The 24,698-nt window shown below is 40.1% G+C and overlaps 1 protein-coding gene across 7 annotated transcripts in view; it reads right to left on the reverse strand.

Moving 5' to 3' along the window:
* The window catches only part of GRAMD1B (GRAM domain containing 1B), a 136,173-nt gene that overhangs the window by 44,204 nt on the left and 67,271 nt on the right, over positions 1 to 24,698 (reverse strand). For 4 of the 7 annotated variants that reach the window (XM_063436244.1, XM_063436249.1, XM_063436250.1 and 1 more), the window contains exons 3-4: positions 17,578 to 17,601; positions 15,571 to 15,630 (exon numbers count right to left, since the gene is read on the reverse strand). The exons of 2 other annotated variants lie outside the window; for them this stretch is intronic. In XM_063436244.1, coding sequence (XP_063292314.1) covers positions 15,571 to 15,630; positions 17,578 to 17,601 — 84 coding nt within the window. The remainder of the gene's footprint in view (positions 1 to 15,570; positions 15,631 to 17,577; positions 17,602 to 24,698) is intronic. One more of the 7 variants, XM_063436246.1, reaches the window with a different exon arrangement.

Here is a 24,698-nt window from a genome sequence, read left to right on the forward strand (position 1 = left end):
TCTCCATAAAGAGCTAACGGTAAGACATTCAGGGTATTTATAATGGTGTGTGCAGAAAGCATTGATTGGATACTATATACATTTCACGGGAGTCTCCATAAAGAGCTAGCGGTAAGACATTCAGGGTATTTATAATGGTGTGTGCAGAAAGCATTGATTGGATACTATATACATTTCACGGGAGTCTCCATAAAGAGCTAACGGTAAGACATTCAGGGATATTTATAATGGTGTGTGCAGAAAGCATTGATTGGATACTATATACATTTCACGGGAGTCTCCATAAAGAGCTAACGGTAAGACATTCAGGGATATTTATAATGGTGTGTGCAGAAAGCATTGATTGGATACTATATACATTTCACGGGAGTCTCCATAAAGAGCTAACGGTAAGACATTCAGGGTATTTATAATGGTGTGTGCAGAAAGCATTGATTGGATACTATATACATTTCACGGGAGTCTCCATAAAGAGCTAACGGTAAGACATTCAGGGATATTTATAATGGTGTGTGCAGAAAGCATTGATTGGATACTATATACATTTCACGGGAGTCTCCATAAAGAGCTAACGGTAAGACATTCAGGGATATTTATAATGGTGTGTGCAGAAAGCATTGATTGGATACTATATACATTTCACGGGAGTCTCCATAAAGAGCTAACGGTAAGACATTCAGGGATATTTATAATGGTGTGTGCAGAAAGCATTGATTGGATACTATATACATTTCACGGGAGTCTCCATAAAGAGCCAACGGTAAGACATTCAGGGTATTTATAATGGTGTGTGCAGAAAGCATTGATTGGATACTATATACATTTCACGGGAGTCTCCATAAAGAGCCAACGGTAAGACATTCAGGGTATTTATAATGGTGCGTGCAGAAAGCATTGATTGGATACTATATACATTTCACGGGAGTCTCCATAAAGAGCTAACGGTAAGACATTCAGGGTATTTATAATGGTGTGTGCAGAAAGCATTGATTGGATACTATATACATTTCACGGGAGTCTCCACAAAGAGCCAACGGTAAGACATTCAGGGTATTTATAATGGTGGGTACAGAAAGCATTGATTGGATACTATATACATTTCACGGGAGTCTCCATAAAGAGCTAACGGTAAGACATTCAGGGTATTTATAATGGTGTGTGCAGAAAGCATTGATTGGATACTATATACATTTCACGGGAGTCTCCATAAAGAGCTAGCGGTAAGACATTCAGGGATATTTATAATGGTGTGTGCAGAAAGCATTGATTGGATACTATATACATTTCACGGGAGTCTCTATAAAGAGCTAACGGTAAGACATTCAGGGTATTTATAATGGTGTGTGCAGAAAGCATTGATTGGATACTATATACATTTCACGGGAGTCTCCATAAAGAGCCAACGGTAAGACATTCAGGGTATTTATAATGGTGGGTACAGAAAGCATTGATTGGATACTATATACATTTCACGGGAGTCTCCATAAAGAGCTAACGGTAAGACATTCAGGGATATTTATAATGGTGGGTACAGAAAGCATTGATTGGATACTATATACATTTCACGGGAGTCTCCATAAAGAGCTAACGGTAAGACATTCAGGGATATTTATAATGGTGTGTGCAGAAAGCATTGATTGGATACTATATACATTTCACGGGAGTCTCCATAAAGAGCTAACGGTAAGACATTCAGGGATATTTATAATGGTGTGTGCAGAAAGCATTGATTGGATACTATATACATTTCACGGGAGTCTCCATAAAGAGCCAACGGTAAGACATTCAGGGTATTTATAATGGTGGGTACAGAAAGTATTGATTGGATACTATATACATTTCACGGGAGTCTCCATAAAGAGCTAGCGGTAAGACATTCAGGGATATTTATAATGGTGTGTGCAGAAAGCATTGATTGGATACTATATACATTTCACGGGAGTCTCCATAAAGAGCCAACGGTAAGACATTCAGGGTATTTATAATGGTGGGTACAGAAAGCATTGATTGGATACTATATACATTTCACGGGAGTCTCCATAAAGAGCTAGCGGTAAGACATTCAGGGATATTTATAATGGTGTGTGCAGAAAGCATTGATTGGATACTATATACATTTCACGGGAGTCTCCATAAAGAGCCAACGGTAAGACATTCAGGGTATTTATAATGGTGGGTACAGAAAGCATTGATTGGATACTATATACATTTCACGGGAGTCTCCATAAAGAGCCAACGGTAAGACATTCAGGGATATTTATAATGGTGTGTGCAGAAAGCATTGATTGGATACTATATACATTTCACGGGAGTCTCCATAAAGAGCCAACGGTAAGACATTCAGGGTATTTATAATGGTGGATACAGAAAGCATTGATTGGATACTATATACATTTCACGGGAGTCTCCATAAAGAGCCAACGGTAAGACATTCAGGGTATTTATAATGGTGGGTACAGAAAGCATTGATTGGATACTATATACATTTCACGGGAGTCTCCATAAAGAGCTAACGGTAAGATATTCAGGGTATTTATAATGGTGGGTACAGAAAGCATTGATTGGATACTATATACATTTCACGGGAGTCTCCATAAAGAGCCAACGGTAAGACATTCAGGGTATTTATAATGGTGTGTGCAGAAAGTATTGATTGGATACTATATACATTTCACGGGAGTCTCCATAAAGAGCTAACGGTAAGACATTCAGGATATTTATAATGGTGTGTGCAGAAAGCATTGATTGGATACTATATACATTTCACGGGAGTCTCCATAAAGAGCCAACGGTAAGACATTCAGGGTATTTATAATGGTGTGTGCAGAAAGCATTGATTGGATACTATATACATTTCACGGGAGTCTCCATAAAGAGCTAACGGTAAGACATTCAGGGTATTTATAATGGTGGGTACAGAAAGCATTGATTGGATACTATATACATTTCACGGGAGTCTCCATAAAGAGCCAACGGTAAGACATTCAGGGGTATTTATAATGGTGTGTGCAGAAAGCATTGATTGGATACTATATACATTTCACGGGAGTCTCCATAAAGAGCCAACGGTTAGACATTCAGGGTATTTATAATGGTGTGTGCAGAAAGCATTGATTGGATACTATATACATTTCACGGGAGTCTCCATAAAGAGCTAACGGTAAGACATTCAGGGTATTTATAATGGTGGGTACAGAAAGCATTGATTGGATACTATATACATTTCACGGGAGTCTCCATAAAGAGCTAGCGGTAAGACATTCAGGGATATTTATAATGGTGTGTGCAGAAAGCATTGATTGGATACTATATACATTTCACGGGAGTCTCCATAAAGAGCCAACGGTAAGATATTCAGGGTATTTACTAAAGTGAATTTCAAATTTAAGGCGAGAATAGATGAAAGCCGAGCCGAAAGAGAATTCTCGGCTATTTTGATGTTAAGTTTAAAATTCCCATTGAAGTCTCCCTTTAGTGAATAACCCAGTTTGTCTCCCTGTTTGATAGGTTTTGGTAACAGACACACAAATAAATGACACAAATAGTGATATAGTCAGTGTCTGGGATATCGAATAGATCTGGGAATAAACTTATTTGCCGATGCCCTAAGCATCTGCTTAATGTGTCCAGCAAATCCAAACATTCATCAAGCCCCTCGCTACACCTGGCACAGCAAATGCATGTGCACAAAATGAAAAATCACTGATCCACTCGCCCGATCAACTGGTACATTACTTTACCTGTCACATAGGTGCTGGATTTAAAGGAACAGCAAACATTTTATTGCAGATTGGTTGGGTTACAATCTAACAAACATTCTAAATCCTTTTCCATTATTTTAATATTATTACATGGGTGATGGAGGTTTGTGATCTGAGCAGATTCCAGAACACAGAGTACTATGTACAAAGCACTGTGCGACAGGTGGAGTAATCACCACTGAATCATTCTGCTGATAGTCCTGCTTTCACAATTGCACTCCATAGAACTAGATTGGATCATGCGCTGCTAAAAACCCAATTACAACCAGTGTATTATCCTCATTCACAATCAAAAAGTGGAAAGAAAAAAGTAATCAATTTAAAATTAAACTGACAGCGTCACGGTTATAGAGTTACATTTCAATTTTTACTTATGCTAATATTATAATATACACACATATATGTATTTTGAAATATACTCAACAGAGAATAGCAGTTTCATACAGCGTGCTACAAGCAAGGGTGGCAGACACTGAAACAGTATGTGCTTCTTATCTTAAACTGTATCAGTTCAATACAGGTAACATGTAGCAGCCAGTAGGTGGCAGTGTTGCCAATACAGAGATGTTACACACAGTGGCCGTTTGCAAGCAGTGCGGTTCATGTCTCTCAAAGTGTTTCAGCGACACAATGGCTTCACGGCTGCAATAGGGTCTATGCAGCCCTTGCAATGAGTTTATTAATATACGCCATCTGGTAATTACACTGAATGTCAGTTTAGTTAGAAGCCGGGATCTCTGTAAGGCTTCATGTTAACTGGACACACACTGCCGTGTGCCTTCAATATTATTACTGGTATTTATATAGCGCCAGATTATTCCGCAGAGCTTTACATCAAAAGCCGAATTTAACAAATGAGACAAAAACAAAACAATAAGTAGACGAGGACTCTGCTCCAACGAGCTTACAGTCTAGAGTAATATTACAGCAGCCCAGAAAAGGTCGGGAAACACGGAAATAGAGCCTGCAGGAGAAAGCGTATTTATTCAAGCTCCGAGTGGATGGAGATAAAAGGTACCGTGTAAATATAGAGATTTGAGAAACCCTTCTTCTTGGTCACACAAACTCGAGAAATCACGTTTTCACAACAATCAGAGTTACTAGCTTAACATAGAAATGAACACAGACAGCCATCGGGTTTCAGACCTCGTCCTGCATTTCTGCAGATCCCCTTAGCAATGGACACTGGCAGTGGCGTACATACCAGGGTCGCGGCTGCGACCGGGCCCGGCCGCCCTGCGACCCAGGTATGTACCCACAGGGCCAGCCTCTTCTGCTGGGGGGGCCCAGGAGCCGGTCACCTCCGGGCCCCCTGAGGCTGGCCCTGCTGTCACCCGGCTGGCTGGCTGGCGGGCGCGCGAGGGAGCACTGTCCCCTGAGTGCTCCCTCTTCAGCTCCCTCGCGCACCGCACTGAAACCGTCATCTTCCGGCTCCGGCATCAGTACGCGGCGCGCGAGGTAGACAGTGCTCCCTCGCGCGCCAGCCAGCCGGGTGACAGCAGGGCCAGCAACACCACTGGACCCCAGGGAATCCCCCCAGCTCTCCCACAGGTAAGGAGGCTGGGGGGATTAAATAAAAAAAAAACGTTTGAGTGTGTTAGTGTTAGTGAGTGTGTGTGTTAGTGTTTGAGTGTGTTAGTGTTAGTGAGTGTGTTAGTGTTAGTGAGTGTGTTAGTGAGTGTGTTAGTGTGTGTGTTAGTGTTAGCGTGTGTGTGTTAGTGAGTGTGTTAGTGAGTGTGTTAGTGTTAGTGAGTGTGTGTGTTAGTGAGTGTGTGTGTTAGTGAGTGTGTGTGTTAGTGTGTTAGTGTTAGTGAGTGTTAGTGAGTGTGTTAGTGTTAGTGAGTGTGTTAGTGTAATTGAGTGTGTGTGTTAGTGTGTGTGTTAGTGTTAGAGTGTGTGTGTTAGTGTGTGTGTTAGTTTGTGTGTTAGTGTGTGTGTTAGTGTTAGAGTGTGTGTGTGTTAGTGAGTGTGTTAGTGTGTGTGTCTGTTACTGAGTATGTTTGTGTGCATCTGTCACTGAGTGTGTGTCTGTCAGTAAATGTGTGCGTCTGTTCATGAGAGTGTGTGTGTGTGTGTCTTAAGCACTTACCTTTCTCCAGCGCCGGACTCCCTTAACGCTGGGGATCTCTGCGTCCCCATCCGCCTCTCAGCTCCGAATGCACATGCGTGGCAAGAGCCACGCGCGCATTCAAACCGCCCATAGGAAAGCATTACTCAATGCTTTCCTATGGACGTTCAGCGTCTTCTCACTGTGATTTTCACAGTGAGAATCGCAGAAAATCCTCTAGCGGTTGTCAATGAGACAGCCACTAGAGGCTGGATTAACCCTCAGTGAAACATAGCAGTTTCTCTGAAACTGCTATGTTTTCAGCTGCAGGGTTAAAACTAGAGAGACCTGGCACCCAGACCACTTCATTGAGCTGATGTGATCTGGGTGTCTGTAGTGGTCCTTTAAGTGTATGTGTTTATGCATGCACTGGCATACATACCGCGGTCGCACGGGTCGCAGCCCTGCGACCAGGTGCCTGCCACCATGTGTTGCGGCCCCAGCCTGCGCAGAGTAAGCGCTCGCGCGGGGGGAGGAGGGGGCCCCGGATCAATTTTCGCACCGGGGCCCCATGGGTTGTGTGTACGCCACTGGACACTGGTTTAAATACATAGTTACATAGTGGAAAAGAAACATGTGTCCATCAAATTCAGCCTTCCACACATATGTTTTTGCTGTTGATCCAAAAGAAGGCAAAAAAGAAAAAACCCAGTTTGAAGCACTTCCAATTTTGCAACAAACTAGGAAAAAAATCCTTCTTGACCCCAAAATGGCAGTCAGATGTCTCCTTGGATCAAACAGCTATTACCCAACTAATATAATTTAGAAATTATATCCCTGTATGTTATGTTTTTGCAAGTATTTATCCAATTGCTGTTTAACCCCTTAAGGCCATTTTTGCATCTTTTGCTGTTTGTGTTCAAACACAATTTGCACCTCTGTACAACTACATCTGCTGAGTATAACGATAAACCCATTGTATGCCTTTGGCACCCTTCTGTGAAGCTACAATGTCATATAAGAGACAAAGCTATTTTAGTTTCTATAGTCGAGAATTTTCATAGATGGATTTGACGAGCCTATGTCTCAGTTTAGGGTATTATAGCAGTTTGGGTTCCAATAACCCCACAGAGGGCTTCCATTTGATAAAGCAGACACCCCAGGTATCTTATATGGTGTATATTGTGCCTTAACTTGTCACCACTTTTACACCAATTTATGTCAATGTTTGTGATGGGGGAAGGGGACGGAATGGAATTTTTACATAGATGTTGCATTTTTGTTGAGTATTTCTTACACTTGATGTGTGCTACTGTCATAAAATCCCCAAAATTATGCTCAGTGACATCTTCTGAGTAAAACAATATGCCCAATGTATGACCTAGACACTTTTTTGTGAAGTTACAGTGCTGTAAAAGAGACGTGGCAAGTTCAGGTTTTTAAGTGCTACATATTCCAACTACACCATAAAGGCCTTCCATTTCTTAAAGAAGACATCCCAGGGTATTTCGAAAGGCATATTTTTAACCTTAGCGTGGGATAATTTATCCACTAGTGTAGAGGTAATAGGCATTTTATTCTGTTTTTTTACACACAAAGTAAGTTTGCCAGTATATTTTACTACAGGTCTATAATACTTCACATGTTGCTCAGCTATGTCATCTGAGTACAGTAATACCTCCGTATGTACCTTTGCCAGGTATATGTGGATGGTAAAGGGGCACTTTGAGACGCAGCCATTCAGTTTTTTTCTAACTTCGAAGTTTTACGCTCTGTCCATGTCCCATTTTGAAATAGTTTAGCTGGTTGGTTAGTCAAACTACCCCACAAACACATACTATTTATTAAAGAATACACCCTGGGGTATTTCAAAAGGCATATTTTGAACCTAGCTTGTACCAAGTGTAGTGGTAATAAGCATTTTTGACCCACACAGTGAGCTACTACTGTACATTTTGCGAACCTTATGTGTTCTATGGCAGTATAACACTTGATAGGTTGCTCAGCTATGCCGTCGGAGTATAGGAATACCCCCGTATGTGCCTTTGCGTCTCAAATGTGCCCCTTCAACATCCACATATCCCTGGCATACGAATACTTTTTTTTTTTTTACCGTTAACCCCTAACTAGCAGTAAGCAGCACGAACAGTAGATTCCCCAATTTCCCATAACTCCCACCCTTCCCAGCTAGCAAAATATAGCATTTTAAAATATTTAAATTAATTAAATAAATTGAACCCCTGAGGGTTAAAAAAAAAAATGAAAGTTAACCCTCAGGGGTAAAAAAAAAATAGAAATTAGATCACAGTATAATACTGTGATCTGTATTTTGATCACTGTAGGCAGTGTTCAACTGGCAGGGAAAGGGTTAATTTTTATTAGGACTGGGTAAAGGGGGTTGGGATTTTTTTCAGGTTTTTTTTAACACAAGAATTTTAAACTTTTAGAAAAAACTTTTTAAAGCTTTTTTTAAAAACATTTTTAACGTTAACCCCTAGCTAGCCTAACACCTAATTACCCAATTTGTCACTAACTTCTACCCACCCCAGCTAGCTAAATATACAATTTTAAAATATTTAAATGAATTAATAAAATAAATTTAACCCCTTTAGGTTAAAAAAAATAATAAAAGTTAACCCTCAGGGTTTAAAAAATTAAAAAAAAAAATCAGATCACAGTAAAATGTAGTCCCTACCAATTGATCACTGTAGTCTGTGATTAATTGGCAGGGAAGGGGTTAGTTTTATTAAAGCAAGGGAAATGTGGGTGTGGGATTTAACTTTAACTTTTTTTTTTTACAGGGACAAGATCATCGCTGCTGATCCATCTCACTGCACTTCACACTGACCGCGGAAGCACAGGGAGGCGGATCAGGATTTGGGTGCTCCCGATCTGCCTTGCAGACCGGAGGAGCATTAACCCCTTGATCGCTGATTATATATAATCAGAGTACTAGGACATCCCACGCACCCTCCTCCCTCCCCTTCTCTAACATCAGTTGTTTTAAATACAAAAAGATAAGTCCTGCGCTTACTCCCATCACTCCTGGGCGGCAGCAGCGGCCACAGTACACATCAGCCCCAATATATAGGAAAAACCAAAGAAAAAAGTTACCTGCGCTATCTTCTTAATCCCTATGCATATTTAGACTGTTGTTTTAAGTGTTAAATTCTATCAGATTGATCAGTATTGCTTCAGACCTGAGGAAGAGAGGAAAAGCTTGCCTTTGAAATATTATGTTAGTCCAATAAAAAAGTATTATTAAATACTACAATACTCTGGTATTTTGGCATCATGTCTACTGGACTAATATATTGAATCCAATCTACACTATATATTTTTTTTATACCATATTTTACCAGAAAGGATACACGAACCTTTCTCTTGTTTTCAAGCATGTCCTATATAGACATACACAGATATTATATAAATATAATAGGAGTTTGAGCTGATCTCGAAAACACAATTTGTTAAAAGTTATCATCAGTCACCCATGCAATGCGTTCTATGGTGACGGTTTGTGTGCAGTGCTGCCACCTAGTGTTAGTAGCGTGCTTTTCCCAGTAATGTTTCACTGCCAAGAATGGGGTCACTGCATTTATTTATTTATTTATAAGTCCCCCAAAGTGGCATGTCTGCATGTATGGTTGTTGTAGGGTATGGGGGAGGGAAGATCTAGTTTCTGGAACCTCTCCCTCCCTTCCAGAATTTTTTTTTTTTCCAGTTATTGGTGGATTTAGTTACCCGTAGACACACCATCTTTCTATGAGCCCGTGGGACCCTCAATACCCCTCCTTACACAGGCCGAGTGAGGCTCCCATAGGTCATTGCCACCAACGGTGGATAATAAGTTACAAGTTAAGGCAAGCAGTTAAAGCTCTGTGGTTTGCCATTATACACACACACATACCTCTTTTGGTGGAGTTGAATTTTAATTAAATTCCAACACAACAAACACACAGATATACAAGAAAAATATTCTATAAACACTTTCAAGGTTATTTACCAAGGTGAACATTGTCAGGAATTCAAAGTGACTTTTATATTTAATGCATAACCCTGTTTATCGCATGTGCCTGTGTTACGTAAAGTCAGTTCTGTAAACGGAATAAGTATTTATAACAGACATTATCGCTCCTGTATAACTGGTATTTTATAAACGGACGTTAACAGCCAACCCAAATAGTTAACAGGAAAATGCTGCAAATAAGTATGTGTATGTCGATTGTACAATTCCCAATCATCCGGTCAGCTCTATAGAAAAGCAGGATTGCGCTCACTGGCTTGAGAGCGTCAGCTGAGCACTTCCTGCCAAATTCTATTTTATAGACATAAGCGGCTTCCCCTGCAGGTACCTAGAATACACAGGTAAGCTGTCAAACCCTGAGAAAACTGTTAAACTACTAACCATGGAATGGTACCAGGAACCATAACCACAACAGTGTGAATGTAGTGGTTATGGTGCTTTGAGTGTTCCTTCAATCAAAAAGGATGGGACATTTCTACTGTTACCGAGACGTTCTGTACAGTTTCACACTATTAACAATGTGTCATTTCATTATGTAGTCATTATCTCTGTGTTACTTTGTATCCTGATCTATTTATAAACCATTTTACCAGGAAATATAACTGTGTACATATAGCGTCTATTTCTGTGCTTGTATAGGTGAGTCAAATCATCCCTCATCACTAACTTAAAGGGACGGTGTACAATAACCAATACATTTTATTGTTGTGGTTATAGTGTAAAGAGGCTCAGTGATTTGAGAAAAACAGACAGCAGTGTGTACAGTAAAATGAAAACGACATTACTACAACTTTACAATAATAGTTACTATTTACTTATTGAAATTCAAAATATCAATGAAAAATGCGAACAGAAAGTATCACATGAAGTGTAAAAAATGAAAACAATCATGTATTTCTTCAGGGCAATGCAATTGTATGAATAGTAATAAATTATTAAATATTGTTTGTGTAAAACAATTCTAAATGACACACGGCTTAAGGCACACCCATCATGTCAAATAAGAATTACACCCGTTAAAGGGAGAAAATCTAAGGTAAAAATAGCCGAACTGGAAAAATTCTCCACATTAGTTGTGCTTTCAGCTCAGCTACTCTGGCCTTAAAATTAAAATCGCTTTGAATCTCACTTTAGTAAATAATCCTCTTAGTGTCTCTTCAAAGGGTATAAATTCATCTTTCATTTCTACATTCGCCAGTCTGACTGGCACAATGAAACGTTATTCTCCAAATAATATAGATTTATATTTAGTGGAGATTGGATGAGCCGTATTAGTCCAGTATTGCTTCAGACCTGAGGTCCAAAGCTCGTCTTTAAAATATTCTGTTAGTCAAATAAAAAGGTATCAATGCAAACTGCAATGCTCTGGGATTTTGGCATCTTATTTATCTTTGAACACTATAGTCACCTACATTACTTTAGCTAAATAAAGCAGTTTTAGTGTATAGATCATTCCCCTGCAATTTCACTGCTCAATTCACTGGCATTTAGGAGTTAAATCACTTTGTTTCTGTTTATGCAGCCCTTGCCACACCTCCCCTGGCTATGATTGACAGAGCCTGCATGAAAAAAAAAAACTGGTTTCACTTTCAAACAAATGTAATTTACCTTAAATAATTGTATCTCAATCTCTAAATTGAACTTGAATCACATACAGGAGGCTCTTGCAGGGTCTAGCAAGCTATCAACATAGCAGGGGATAAGAAAATCTTAATTAAACAGAACTTGCAATAAAGAAAGCCTAAATAGGGCTCTCTTTACAGGAAGTGTTTATGGAAGGCTGTGCAAGTCACATGCAGGGAGGTGTGACTAGGGTTCATAAACAAATGGATTTAAGTGAGGCTGCACGGGCATGTTCTATACACCAAAACTGCTTCATTCAGCTAAAGTTGTTCAGGTGACTATAGTGTCCCTTTAATAATGTCCTCAGCTTCGCTGCTACACTACTGACATACATTGGTGACAAATATGAAGTAGATGCACTATTATGGGTATACTGGTGGCGATCTCACCAGTCTTAATGTGTACACACAAGCAGCTTACATCATTTGGGGGTGGGTGATAATGTAATGGATTTTTGTTTTTCAAGAAAAGGCTAGTTTTAATTGGAGTAGCTCTTCCAACCCTGGTCTTCCGCTCAAACTGGAAAAAACCCACAACTAACGCCTTCCCATTGCCGAGGCCAAGTTCTCTCTACAGCCTGATCCTCTGACATCCCTCCCCCTTTCTGGAGAAGGTGGGATGTCAAGGACAATGGGCTGAGAGGGGGACTGGGCAACATGCCCTTAATGACTATCTGGCACCAGAATGCTGTGTGTGCCAACGTCAGATGCCAATTTTGCACAGAATTGATAGTAGCCCAAACAGTTCTGTGCTGAATAATTAAGTTACCCGTTACATTTTAGAAGCAGTTCTATACTAACTGCAAACTGGTGTTCAGTGAACAGATCTAAAAGTCATCCTAGAGAGATTCATTTCTACAAAGCACAACAACAAAAAACGGTACAAGAAAGGCAAATACGAGTCACAAACGTACTCCTAATCCTGCGACGAGCTGTAAGGATTATACAAAGTGCAATAAGTGGTGCAGTTTTACATTCTCTCCAGCATGAAAAGTACATTTAAAGAAAAAATAATAAATAAAAATAAATTAATTACCTTCCAAGATCCTGAAATTTCAGTTTAAATAGGGAGAGTGCAGGTTCGGGCAGATCTCTTCCTCACCAACTATTCTACTCTGTAATGCCTAATATCGCGTAGGTGCCCATGTGCTGACATAGCTCTGATGGAATTTGGAGGCCAAGTCAATACCTTAAAGGAACACTATAGGGTCAGGAACACAAACATGTATTCCTGACCCTATAGTGCTAAACCCGCCATTTAGGTGGCTTTCCGCCCCCTTAAAAGGAATTAAAACTCACTTTATTTCCAGCGCCGCGCGGGTCAGCTGGGGCTGGCCGAGCCACCTTGGTGGCATCATCAGTATTGCGAAAGCCTTGGATTGCCTAAAATTGTCAAGGGGGCGGAGCAAAATGCCATTTTGGCCAATGCATCTCTATGAGGAAAATTCAGCATCCCCATGCAGAGCGGGAAGCACTGAGCCAGGAAGCCCCTCCAGTGGCCATCTGAGGAGTGGCCACTTGGAGGTGTCCCTAGGGGCAATGTAAACACTGCATTTTCTCTAAAAAGGCAGTGTTTGCATAAAAATGCCTGAAGGGAGCTATTACACTCACCAGAAAAACTACATTAAGCTGTATATACTATACATTAAGCTGTATATACTATACATTAAGCTGTATATACTATACATTAAGCTGTATATACTATACATTAAGCTGTATACCGTACATTAAGCTGTATATACTATACATTAAGCTGTATATACTATACATTAAGCTGTATACCGTACATTAAGCTGTATATACTATACATTAAACTGTATATACTATACATTAAGCTGTATATACTATACATTAAGCTGTATACCGTACATTAAGCTGTATATACTATACATTAAACTGTATATACTATACATTAAGCTGTATATACTATACATTAAGCTGTATATACTATACATTAAGCTGTAGTTGTTCTGGTGACTATAGTTTCCCTTTAACCCCTTAAGGACACATGACATGTCATGATTCCCTTTTATTCCAGAAGTTTGGTCCTTAGGGGGTTAAACTGGTTGTCATGTTCCTCAAACCTTTCCTGAACAATCGTTGCAGTGTGGCAGGGTGCATTATGCTGCTGAAAGAGGCCTCTGTAATCAGGTGTGTATGTAGCCTCTATCAATCTCAATTAAAGCGGCACTGTCATGCCGAATCCCGTTTTTTTGTTTAACCCCCCCTCCCGCCTCCACTACATCCAATTGACCCCTTAGTTACCCCCAAATGTCCCTAAGCCCCCCACATTACCTATTTATTAATCTTTATTTTCTGTACGATCTTTATTTAGGGTGCCGCCATCTTTGTGTGGGTAGGTGAAGTCCCTGTGGGACACGTCATCTGCCCACACTAGATAGCGCTGAGATTCCCGCACATGCCCAGTTAAACACCTGGACATGTGAACGGGAATTTCATCTATTCATTCATTCAGACAGACGAATGAATGAATAGAAAAATCAGACGAACAAACTAACACGGAGTATCAGTGTTCGTTTGTCCGTTCAGTTTGTTACAAGGAGGGAGCTACCGGCACACAGCTCCCTCCTTGTAATATGTAACTATAGAAGCGTCAGGGAGCAGTGCTCCCCACCACTTCATAAGCCCCCCATGTCCCCCCTCACTCTATGGGGGTCAATATGACCCCCGTAATAGCATAAGGGAGATTAAAATCTCCCGAATGCCCCTACTCGCTATACCGCAAGTAGGGGCATGTCTACTAAACAGTGAGCAGCCTGTGGCTGCTCACCGTAAAAAAAACAAAAAAACTGCTATCCGGCCCCCACCCCTGCGTGGCGGGTGGGGGCCCTAAATAACAATAAGGGGGGGCGGACCTATTGTCCTCCCCCGGCCCCCACCCCTGAGCGGTGGAAGAGGGCCATAAATTACAATGGGGGGACGGGGACCTACTGTCTTCCCCCCCCACCCCCCACCCTTGTGCGGCGGGTGGGGGCCATAATGATAATGAGGGGGGGGGTACCTACTGCCTTGGGCCCACATGACACTGATGCTTGTTCACCAGCTGCTCTTCCTTGCATTACTTTTGGTAGATACTAACCACTGCATACCGGGAACCCACAAGACTTGCCATTTTGGAGATCCTCTGACCCAGTCGTCTAACATCACGATTTGGCATTTGTCAAAGAAACTCAGATGTTTTGCCCATTTCTCCTTCTTCCAACACATGAAATGGTCACTTGCTGCCTGACATATCCCACCTTGACAGGTACCATTGTAATGATATAACCAAATGTTATTAATTTCACCTGTCAGTGGTTTTAATGTTGTGGCTGATCTCTGTAAATGCCTGATTAGCAGGCGTTTAGGGGAAGTTCGTTTATCCTCCCATTCTAGTGACCGGATACTGTGGCTGTTATCAGTTTACACACAGTCCAACTCCCAGTTTTGTGAATCAGGCTATAAGAAGAGATCGTCAAAGCCGCTGACTGTAGGTTTGCATGCCCACGTCACTGCTCTCTCTCTCTATAGAATTGAGTCAACTTGGGCCAAACTTTTGTTTGCTGTAGTGGATACCACCCAACTGCTCCTATATAGGAGAGACAGTCCCTATTTTGAGCCCAAATCACTCCGTCCCTCTTTTCTATCCTAGAAACTACAATAAGTGTTTAGAAATCAGTCTTTGTAAATAGGATCATCTTGTCACAAATTTAATTTAAGTTACAAAAATTATTAGTTAGTAACTTACATTTTCTCAGAACAGCCCTGCCCCCTGCCACATCCCAACTCACACCCCTAAAATGAAAGATCATTTAAAGCATTGAGAGGTATCGGAGTGCAATGAGCACTATTTAGCTAAGCCATGTTTTAGTTTTTTTAGTAAAAAATAATTTGTCACAAAAAATACAGTGCTATAGGTTTCTATATGCGAAAAAAACAAACATCTCATTCTTACCAAGAACACAGGCCACTAAACAGGGATCCTGGAAAGAGGAAGTGGGGTCATTAACTAATGGAGCATGTTTACCAAGACGAAACTACAGATATATCTTTTTAAAACAAAGAGCTCTAATGGCAGTCTTAGATGCGGCTAATACAGTTATATTGCAGTACCTTTAAATGGGTCCGAGTCAGTGGTCTCTTTACAGCAGGAAGACACAGTCTGCTCTGAATCTGGCAGAGAATATAATCATTATGCAGATTATGCAAAATATCTTGGCTCAACATGACCCATAGGCAAAGAAGCTTTGGCTCCTAAAAATGTTACTTTGGCAATGAGTATTTGGGAATTATGTATCCATCTTTCAAGGGTCCTAACAAAAACAGTATTCAATTGGCAGAATTGGGAAACATTTTGAGCCATTTTGTTGTTGAAGCCAGGAGTAGATCGTTTATAAATAAAACTATTGAGAATAGCTTAACAAGACAGGTGCCATCAGTAAGATTTTAGGAGCTCTGTCAATTTCACTGCAAAATACTTCTGAAAAGTGTCTAAACGCTACCCAATAAAAAAAACAAAAACAAATAAAAACGCTAAAGTAAATTAATCTCTTACAGAATTTTTGACTTCCAAATGTTAAGAAAAGGAAACAAGGAGCGTTCTAATAGCACGTCAGTGACATTAAAGTTATAAATGTATAACATTTCCAAGGTCCCCACACATTGCCTCCCGATTCTCCCTCCATATACAGACAGGAATGGGTTGGTATTTTTTCCCCATCCAATTCTACAGCATTGTGCAATATATCTGAAACAAATATGGAATGTTTTCCAAAAATCTGGACAAACATTCACCAAACAAATGTAGTCGATCTTTATGTCTAACTGTGACAAAATACAGTCCCCCATACCCAGCCCCTATTCAATATTACAATCCTTAATGTATTGATTTGAAGTGCCGGACAGGTGTGTCACACATTTTAATGTTCGTTGATATGGTAACACTTTATACAGAATTTCAGCTACAGTGATAATCCAGTGGCTTGGATATTAGCGAATACCAGTTAAAGACTAGAACCCTGTAAGTCTACCTGCACACTTACTTGCTTACTCCCCAAGGAAACCACCTCTTTTATCTCCTATGTAAATAATAGTGTGATAGTTCTACATTCAAATGTTTGTGGAGACTATTTTAAAGGGATATAAACCGGTATTCCTGACACTATAGATCCCTCTGCCTCTCTCGGTCAATAAAAGGTTAAAACAAAGGGTCAAAACATTTTATTTACTTACCCGTTCGACGAGGGACATCTGCGCTGGGTCGGCACTCTGCCTCCTCTGATGTCAACCGACGGGGGGGGGGGGGCTAATGCGCATACACGATAAGTGCATTAGGCCCTTCCCATAGGAAAGAATTTGATTGGTGCTCTCCCTTGGGGATTTCTCAGACGCTGGATGTCTTCATGAAGAGCGTGAGGACATCCAGCGTTGGCTAAGGGACATGAAGTCTAAGATTCTGGTAGACAGCCAATGGAGGCAGACCTAGTGCTTCAATGTAAAGATTGCAGTTTCTCTAAAATGGCAATGATTTACATTGCAGCACTAAGTGCTATAGCTGAAATGGTCAGGGTGCCTATAGTGTCCCTTTAAGCCTGGTGTCCGGATAACTACCTTCCAAACTCAGCCTTGGGGTGAAATCCGGCAAAATGCCAGGTACGGCAACCAGCAAACCTGATGTTTATAGCTTTCTTTATGCACCAGGTCAGAAATGTAAGAAATCACCATTAGCTTCATTCTCAACTGTGAATTGTTCAAATCAGCGCATCCTTTACAAATTCACTATTCTGAGAAATAACTCATTCAGAACCTCGATGCTATTTTTATTTAGTGTTTTGTAGTTTTGCCATCTACACCTGGCTCGTAAAAACGTTACTCCAGCAATGAACATTCTGGAGGATAAAGGTATTACCGTATGTAGCAAATTCTGTAATATGAGACAAACACAGCAAAAAGATGGTTTCCTTCAGCCCCAGGAAAAAAAGATATTTGGGAAAGGAATTAAGGGTCAGTGAATGACTTCCAGCTAAGCAGGGTTTCTATTGCACTATAGAGGGGCAGAACGGGATGGGTCGAGGGGCAGTGTGCGGGTGGTTGGATTACTGCAAACATAGAAGATCTTACTTTGATCAGGTTAAGTCTGTCATACTGAAACAAAAACAAAAAGAATTAGCACAGAGACATTCAGAGAAAAGTGAGAAAAACACAGAAATATGGGGAAAATCAAAAGAAGAAATAAAAAAATAGTGAAATATAGAAGGAAGAATGAAGTATATGAGGTAAATTCGGATTAACGAGCTAGCTTTATCAATTAATTTATCCTTTCATTGCCAGAGGCCTGCATATAGCAACACACTTTGACATTCGAAGAATTAAAGTGTTTTGTTTTTCCCCTAAGTAGAGAATTATACTTTTATGGTGTATTCAATAAATCAGGAACGGTCATAAATTCAACGTAGGTTTGCAAATGTAAGGCCAGAATAGCAGAGATGGGAACAGTTGCATAATTTTTTCAGTTTGATTATTTTGGCCTTATATTCGCTCTAAGCTGCTCGCTCCTGCACAGGCAGAGACCAAAAATAGATTTTAAGCTTTTTTTCCCCACTAAACAGCAAATAGATGAAAATCTAATTGAAAAATTCAGGCAATAATAGCAGAGTTGTGATTCCAGGGAAGTTGAAGAATCTTTCCGATTGAACTATTTGGCAGAAATCTGATTTTCAATTCGCCCCCATTTGTTTGTTGGAGAAACAAATCATATTTATCTGAGTGATTTACAAAACTATCACTACCAAACATTGGGGGGAAAGTTCTAAAAATGGGATAGTCACCCTTGAGAGGACATATCCCTGTTCCTTGGCCATTTCCCCATTTTTAAAGTTTTCCCCAAACTATTTTTTCCCACTGACAGCAAACACTTTGGTGAAGATACCAACAGATACCGCCAACAGAGACAGCAAAGCCTCCTGTAGCTCCGCAAACTCTCCGTCATGAAGGAGGTAGCAGAACACACAGAATTAAAGCCACCGGAGAGCAAGAGAGCGTGAACAGGATTATTCAATAGAGTCAGAAACTGTCGCTAATTCAAAGTGAATTTCAAATTTAAGACAAAAATAGCCGAATTGGAAAAATGCTCCAAGTCCTGCTTCCATTTCTGCTACTTTGATTTTAAACTGCCCAAAAATTCTCACTCTGGGGAAACACCCTGTAAATAACAGACACAAAAAAAGAACAAAAACAAAAATTACCAACATGCCCTTGTTTGAGTGTGAATGATGCAAAGTAACCTCTCTCCTCTCATTAGAAGCTCCAGGTTAATAAAATCACTATCTGCATCCTTTGTGGCCCTTTGTGGCCCTTTGTGGCCCTTTGTGGCCTGTCTATACAGCACGTCGTCTTATTTAAGCAAATGCTTCCTTCAGTTTCCTTTCATTTCTTATGGATATAAAGGAGAGAAATGTATAAAAGTGGGTTAAAATGTAAAAGTGGGTTAAAATGTAAAAGTGGGTTAAAATGTAAAAGTGGAATATTTGCCATTGGACGAGCAGGGGCATTCCAGTGGTTTCCATGGTGACTGCTCCACTTTTAGCGTTCTGACCCACTTTTTTTACAGCAATATGGTATTCTTCAAAGGCAAATTTGGTTATTGTAGACATCTGTGAACTTTAGCTGTGGGAATCAGCAAACTAAAATGTTGGCTAATTCAGCTATAAACCAGCAGTCAAAGGCATTTGTTTAATCAAATTACAAACTTGAAACAGAAACAGAGACCAACCATACAAGTCAGCCTACAACGTACCAACCATACAAGTCAGCCTACAACGTACCAACCATACAAGTCAGCCTACAACGTACCAACCATACAAGTCAGCCTACAACGTTCCAACCATACAAGTCAGCCTACAACGTACCAACCATACAAGTCAGCCTACAACGTACCAACCATACAAGTCAGCCTACAACGTACCAACCATACAAGTCAGCCTACAACGTACCAACCATACAAGTCAGCCTACAACGTACCAACCATACAGGTCAGCCTACAACGTACCAACCATACAGGTCAGCCTACAACGTACCAACCATACAAGTCAGCCTACAACGTACCAACCATACAGGTCAGCCTACAACGTACCAACCATACAGGTCAGCCTACAACGTACCAACCATACAGGTCAGCCTACAACGTACCAACCATACAGGTCAGCCTACAACGTACCAACCATACAGGTCAGCCTACAATGTACCAACCATACAAGTCAGCCTACAATGTACCAACCATACAAGTCAGCCTACAATGTACCAACCATACAAGTCAGCCTACAATGTACCAACCATACCAGTCAGCCTACACTGTACCAACCATACAAGTCAGCCCACACTGTACCAACCATACAAGTCAGCCTACAACGTACCAACCATACAAGTCAGCCTACAACGTACCAACCATACAAGTCAGCCTACAACGTACCAACCATACAAGTCAGCCTACAACGTACCAACCATACAGGTCAGCCTACACTGTACCAACCATACAGGTCAGCCTACACTGTACCAACCATACAAGTCAGCCTACAACGTACCAACCATATAGGTCAGCCTACAACGTACCAACCATACAAGTCAGCCTACAACGTACCAACCATACAAGTCAGCCTACAACGTACCAACCATACAAGTCAGCCTACAACGTACCAACCATACAAGTCAGCCTACAACGTACTAACCATACAGGTCAGCCTACAACGTACCAACCATACAGGTCAGCCTACAATGTACCAATCATACAAGTCAGCCTACAACGTACCAACCATACAAGTCAGCCTAAAATGTACCAACCATACAGGTCAGCCTACAATGTACCAATCATAAAAGTCAGCCTACAATGTACCAACCATACAAGTCAACCTACAACGTACCAATCATACAAGTCAGCCTACAACGTCCCAATAATACAAGTCAGCCTACAACGTACCAACCATACAAGTCAGCCTACAATGTACCAATCATACAAGTCAGCCTACAATGTACCAACCATACAAGTCAGCCTAAAATGTACCAACCATACAAGTCACCCTAAAATGTACCAAACATACAAGTCAGCCTACGATGTTCCAATCATACAAGTCAGCCTACAACGTACCAACCATACAAGTCAGCCTACAATGTACCAACCATACAAGTCAGCCTACAATGTACCAACCATACAAGTCAGCCTACAATGTACCAACCATACAAGTCAGCCTACAATGTTCCAATCATACAAGTCAGCCTACAATGTACCAACCATACAAGTCAGCCTACAATGTACCAACCATACAAGTCAGCCTACAACGTACCAACCATACAAGTCAGCCTACAACGTACCAACCATACAAGTCAGCCTACAATGTACCAACCATACAAGTCAGCCTACAACGTACCAACCATACAAGTCAGCCTACAATGTACCAATCATACAAGTCAGCCTACAATGTACCAACATACAAGTCAGCCTACAATGTACCAACCATACAAGTCAACCTACAACGTACCAACCATACAAGTCAGCCTACAATGTACCAATCATACAAGTCAACCTACAACGTACCAACCATACAAGTCAGCCTACAATGTACCAACCATACAAGTCAGCCTACAATGTACCAACAATACAAGTCAGCCTACAATGTACTTGCCACTGCAAGCCTCCAGGTATGAATTTCTATTCGCCAAGGCTGAATTTTTTACTCGTCAATGGCCACTGGGCGAGTGGATATAAATTATGAAATAGATCAAGGAATATATTGGATTATCTTCCATTCCAAGATGATGTACCTTGTAAAAGCAATTTTCTTACAGCAGTGCCTCGGTTTTTGGCCCTTTATATCCCCCATTTAGCCCATCCTAAGTTTTTAAGTGGGATGTGTCTTCCTCACTGACATCAGGTTACTGTACAAACATCAGGTTACTATACAATGCATATGTGCATTACTATTGTTATAATTAATAGAACTGCAACATCATTCGCAGCGCTGTACAATAGGTTCAAAAGTCTACGAGTAAATTTAAAAACAAGTCTGAACAAGAGGGAATGAGGGACCTGCTTAAACAGGTCTACAACCTGAAGAATATAATTAGCAATTATGACAACACTGAGTTCTACTGGGTTTATTTCCAATGCAATATGCATGATTTAATGCCTATTAAAAGACAGTAAATAAGGTTAAGGATTGCCCTGTGGAACACCAAGTCTATGTACCCAGATCCATGTTTAACACTCTGTAACATGTGAGTGCCCAATCTCAGAACTGTAGCCAATTTTCATGAGTACACAAATTGCACTATTAGGACTTTACAGTGATTTCATTGATTTTGAAAGTGTAAAAGAAATTACTTCATCATTATTTATTTTGTTTATTCGCTGGCAGTAGAAATATATTGTCTCAATCTGGCATCCAATATAGAAAATAAAAAAATAAAAACACGATACACACCGTAGGTTATGGAAATGTCAGGAGTCTTTGAAGATATTGCTGATAATCCAACATAAAGTGTAATTTTGTTGCATGGTGAAATAAATAGTTTAATATAAAACACATTGCTTGTGACCTTGCAAAGCCACAAATGGCTGTGCCGGGCTCCGGACTTGTAGCAGTGTGAGAGCCGTGTTGGGTTACTCAAAATGTTGCCAACTTTTGGCAACTGACACCGGCTTCTCCACGCGTATAACAAGAGCTGTTAAGTAGATGTTGGCTGCAATTCTGGGATGACCAGTGATGGAAAGCGTTTAACTCAGCTGACTGACCTGTAGTTAGGAGTTAAAGCGCAGCTTATAGTGACTCGATATTTTAAACACAGACCTTGGACGGAGAAGCTTCAGGTCTGTTGGGTTATTTACTAAACATGGGTTTGTAGGTCAAATTAGCAGATGTGGAAAAATACCTGAATTTGGAGGATTTGTTCGACTAGAGAACATTTCAATAGGTTGAATAATGTATTTAAAGTACCCATTGCTTTCGTTTCAATACGATCAGGCTCCATAGCAAAGGTTTCCCAAAATACTATTCATGGCAAATATATACATACAAAATTAAATACAATATTAGAAAAATAAATAAAGAATTTTTGCATAACTGAACTCATGGCTAGTTATTTGGGGGGGAAATGCCCTGTATTATTCTGAAAATGGAAATGTATTAATTTAGCAACACAAATCGTTCACATAATCTGATTGCTAAAACGGTCTCACCATCCTGTTTTCTGGGCTCAAAGTCTCCTGTGGTAAACGTATAATTAGACGCAAATGCATTGTGCAAAAGGAATTCAAAGCTTCTCTGTCCAGAACCTTTAAACGGCGCTGAACATGGGCCCTCCTGAGGTTTACTGGCCACAAAGGTGGTTGGTTAGTGGGCGAATATTCTCGTGGTAGGAGTGCCATTGCCCTCTAATAGGGTATATAGAAACCGTTTGACTAAATAACATGGGAGGGGGCCAGGGCACTCGAATGCCGTGCCAGGTTTAGCCTATTGAGTCGGATGGATGCACAGAAAACCCCAGGTAAGTTGTCAAAACATTTAACTACTTACTCTGGGAGTGTTTATTAGTACAACGCAGTGTAAGTGTCATGGCGTTTGGATGTTCGTTTAACAAATTAATTACCGGTTTTGTGTTCATCAAAAGCAATAATTCACTTATCAAATAACAAGCCAGTTTTATTTTGGGAAAATAATTGTGCAGTTATAAAATATCGGATGATCTAACATTAAAAATACACAGCAACTTATACTTTTAACAAACTATTTTGTGATAGTGATATTTTCCAAACACATTAGTTACATATTAATAATACACAAAAATAAAATGAAACATAAAATCCCCTGTTCGGTAAACGGTACAAAAAAATAATCTAATTTGCGAAGATATTTGCACTATTATAATTTGATTATTTGCTCTTTAAATCATAAATTACTACGAATGCTAAATGTGTATCTATATATATATATATATATTTTTTTTTTTTTATTTGCAGGAACACATAAAAAATATATAAAAATATAAGCATATATATTTAATCAATGTGTTCGTGCAATATACCAGTTTGTGTACACCAGCTCTTTGAGCAGCGGAGCAATTAAAAATGATCAAACCCTGGCAACGTTTTAGTGGAAGGAACCGTTTGAATCTTTAGGAAAATAGAAGAGAATTCTTAACTGGTAAAGGTTAATATAACGGAGTGCAATTCCGGTCTTTATTGGAATCCAAGGAAGAGCTGAGAAAGTGAAGCGTCTGTGTCCATATGGGGCTAAACATTATCCCAGGGTTATTATGGCAGAACATGCCACATGTGGCAAATGCCAGCTTATCCATGTTAAATCCCGAGCAATATTCCTAATAAGGTTAGAGCGTGGTATGGAACACTGTAACCCTTACATTGCCAGAATACAGGAAAATAGGATTATAAAATATCCTGAAACAGAATGAATCAGATTTTATAATAACTTTCTTTTTAATCTGAATCAGGGACGTCTTTTGGGGATCTTTGGAAGGATCTATATGGGCAGCCTGCAGGACCTTATAATGTGTTCATACAACCACATAATAACCGTTCAGAAATTCAAAACATATTAGATTGCCTTGTGTCCAAAACAAAAACATAAGGTAATTTCAAATTAAAATGTCAGCACACAGAAACAAGGGGAAGCTCTAGATTACTTTGAGGTTTAAAGGGACACTACAGTCACCAAAACAACTTTAGCTTAATGAAGCAGTTTTGGTGTATAGAACATGCCCCTGCAGCCTCACTGCTCAATCCTCTGCCATTTAGGAGTTAAATCCCTTTGTTTATGAACCCTAGTCACACCTCCCTGCATGTGACTTGCACAGCCTTCCTAAACACTAACTGTAAAGAGTCGTCTAAAGTTTATTTTTCCTCTATTGCAAGTTCTGTTTAATTTAGATTTTCTTATCCCCTGCTATGTTAATAGCTTGCTAGACCCTGCAAGACCCTTCTGTATGTGATTAAAGTTCAATTTACAGAGAAAGAGATACAATTGTTTAAGGTAAATTACATCTGATTGAAAGTGAAACCAGTGTTTTTTCATGCAGGCTGTGTCAATGAGAGTCAGGGCAGATGTGGCAAGGGCTGCATAAACAGAAACAACGTGATTTAACTCCTAAATGGCAGTGAATTGAGCAGTGAAACCCGAGAAGCATGTTCTATACACCAAAACTGCTTCATTGAGCTAAAGTTGTTTAGGTGACTA

The sequence above is a fragment of the Pelobates fuscus genome, chromosome 11 (assembly GCF_036172605.1).
Source record: "Pelobates fuscus isolate aPelFus1 chromosome 11, aPelFus1.pri, whole genome shotgun sequence".
NCBI lineage: Eukaryota > Metazoa > Chordata > Amphibia > Anura > Pelobatidae > Pelobates > Pelobates fuscus.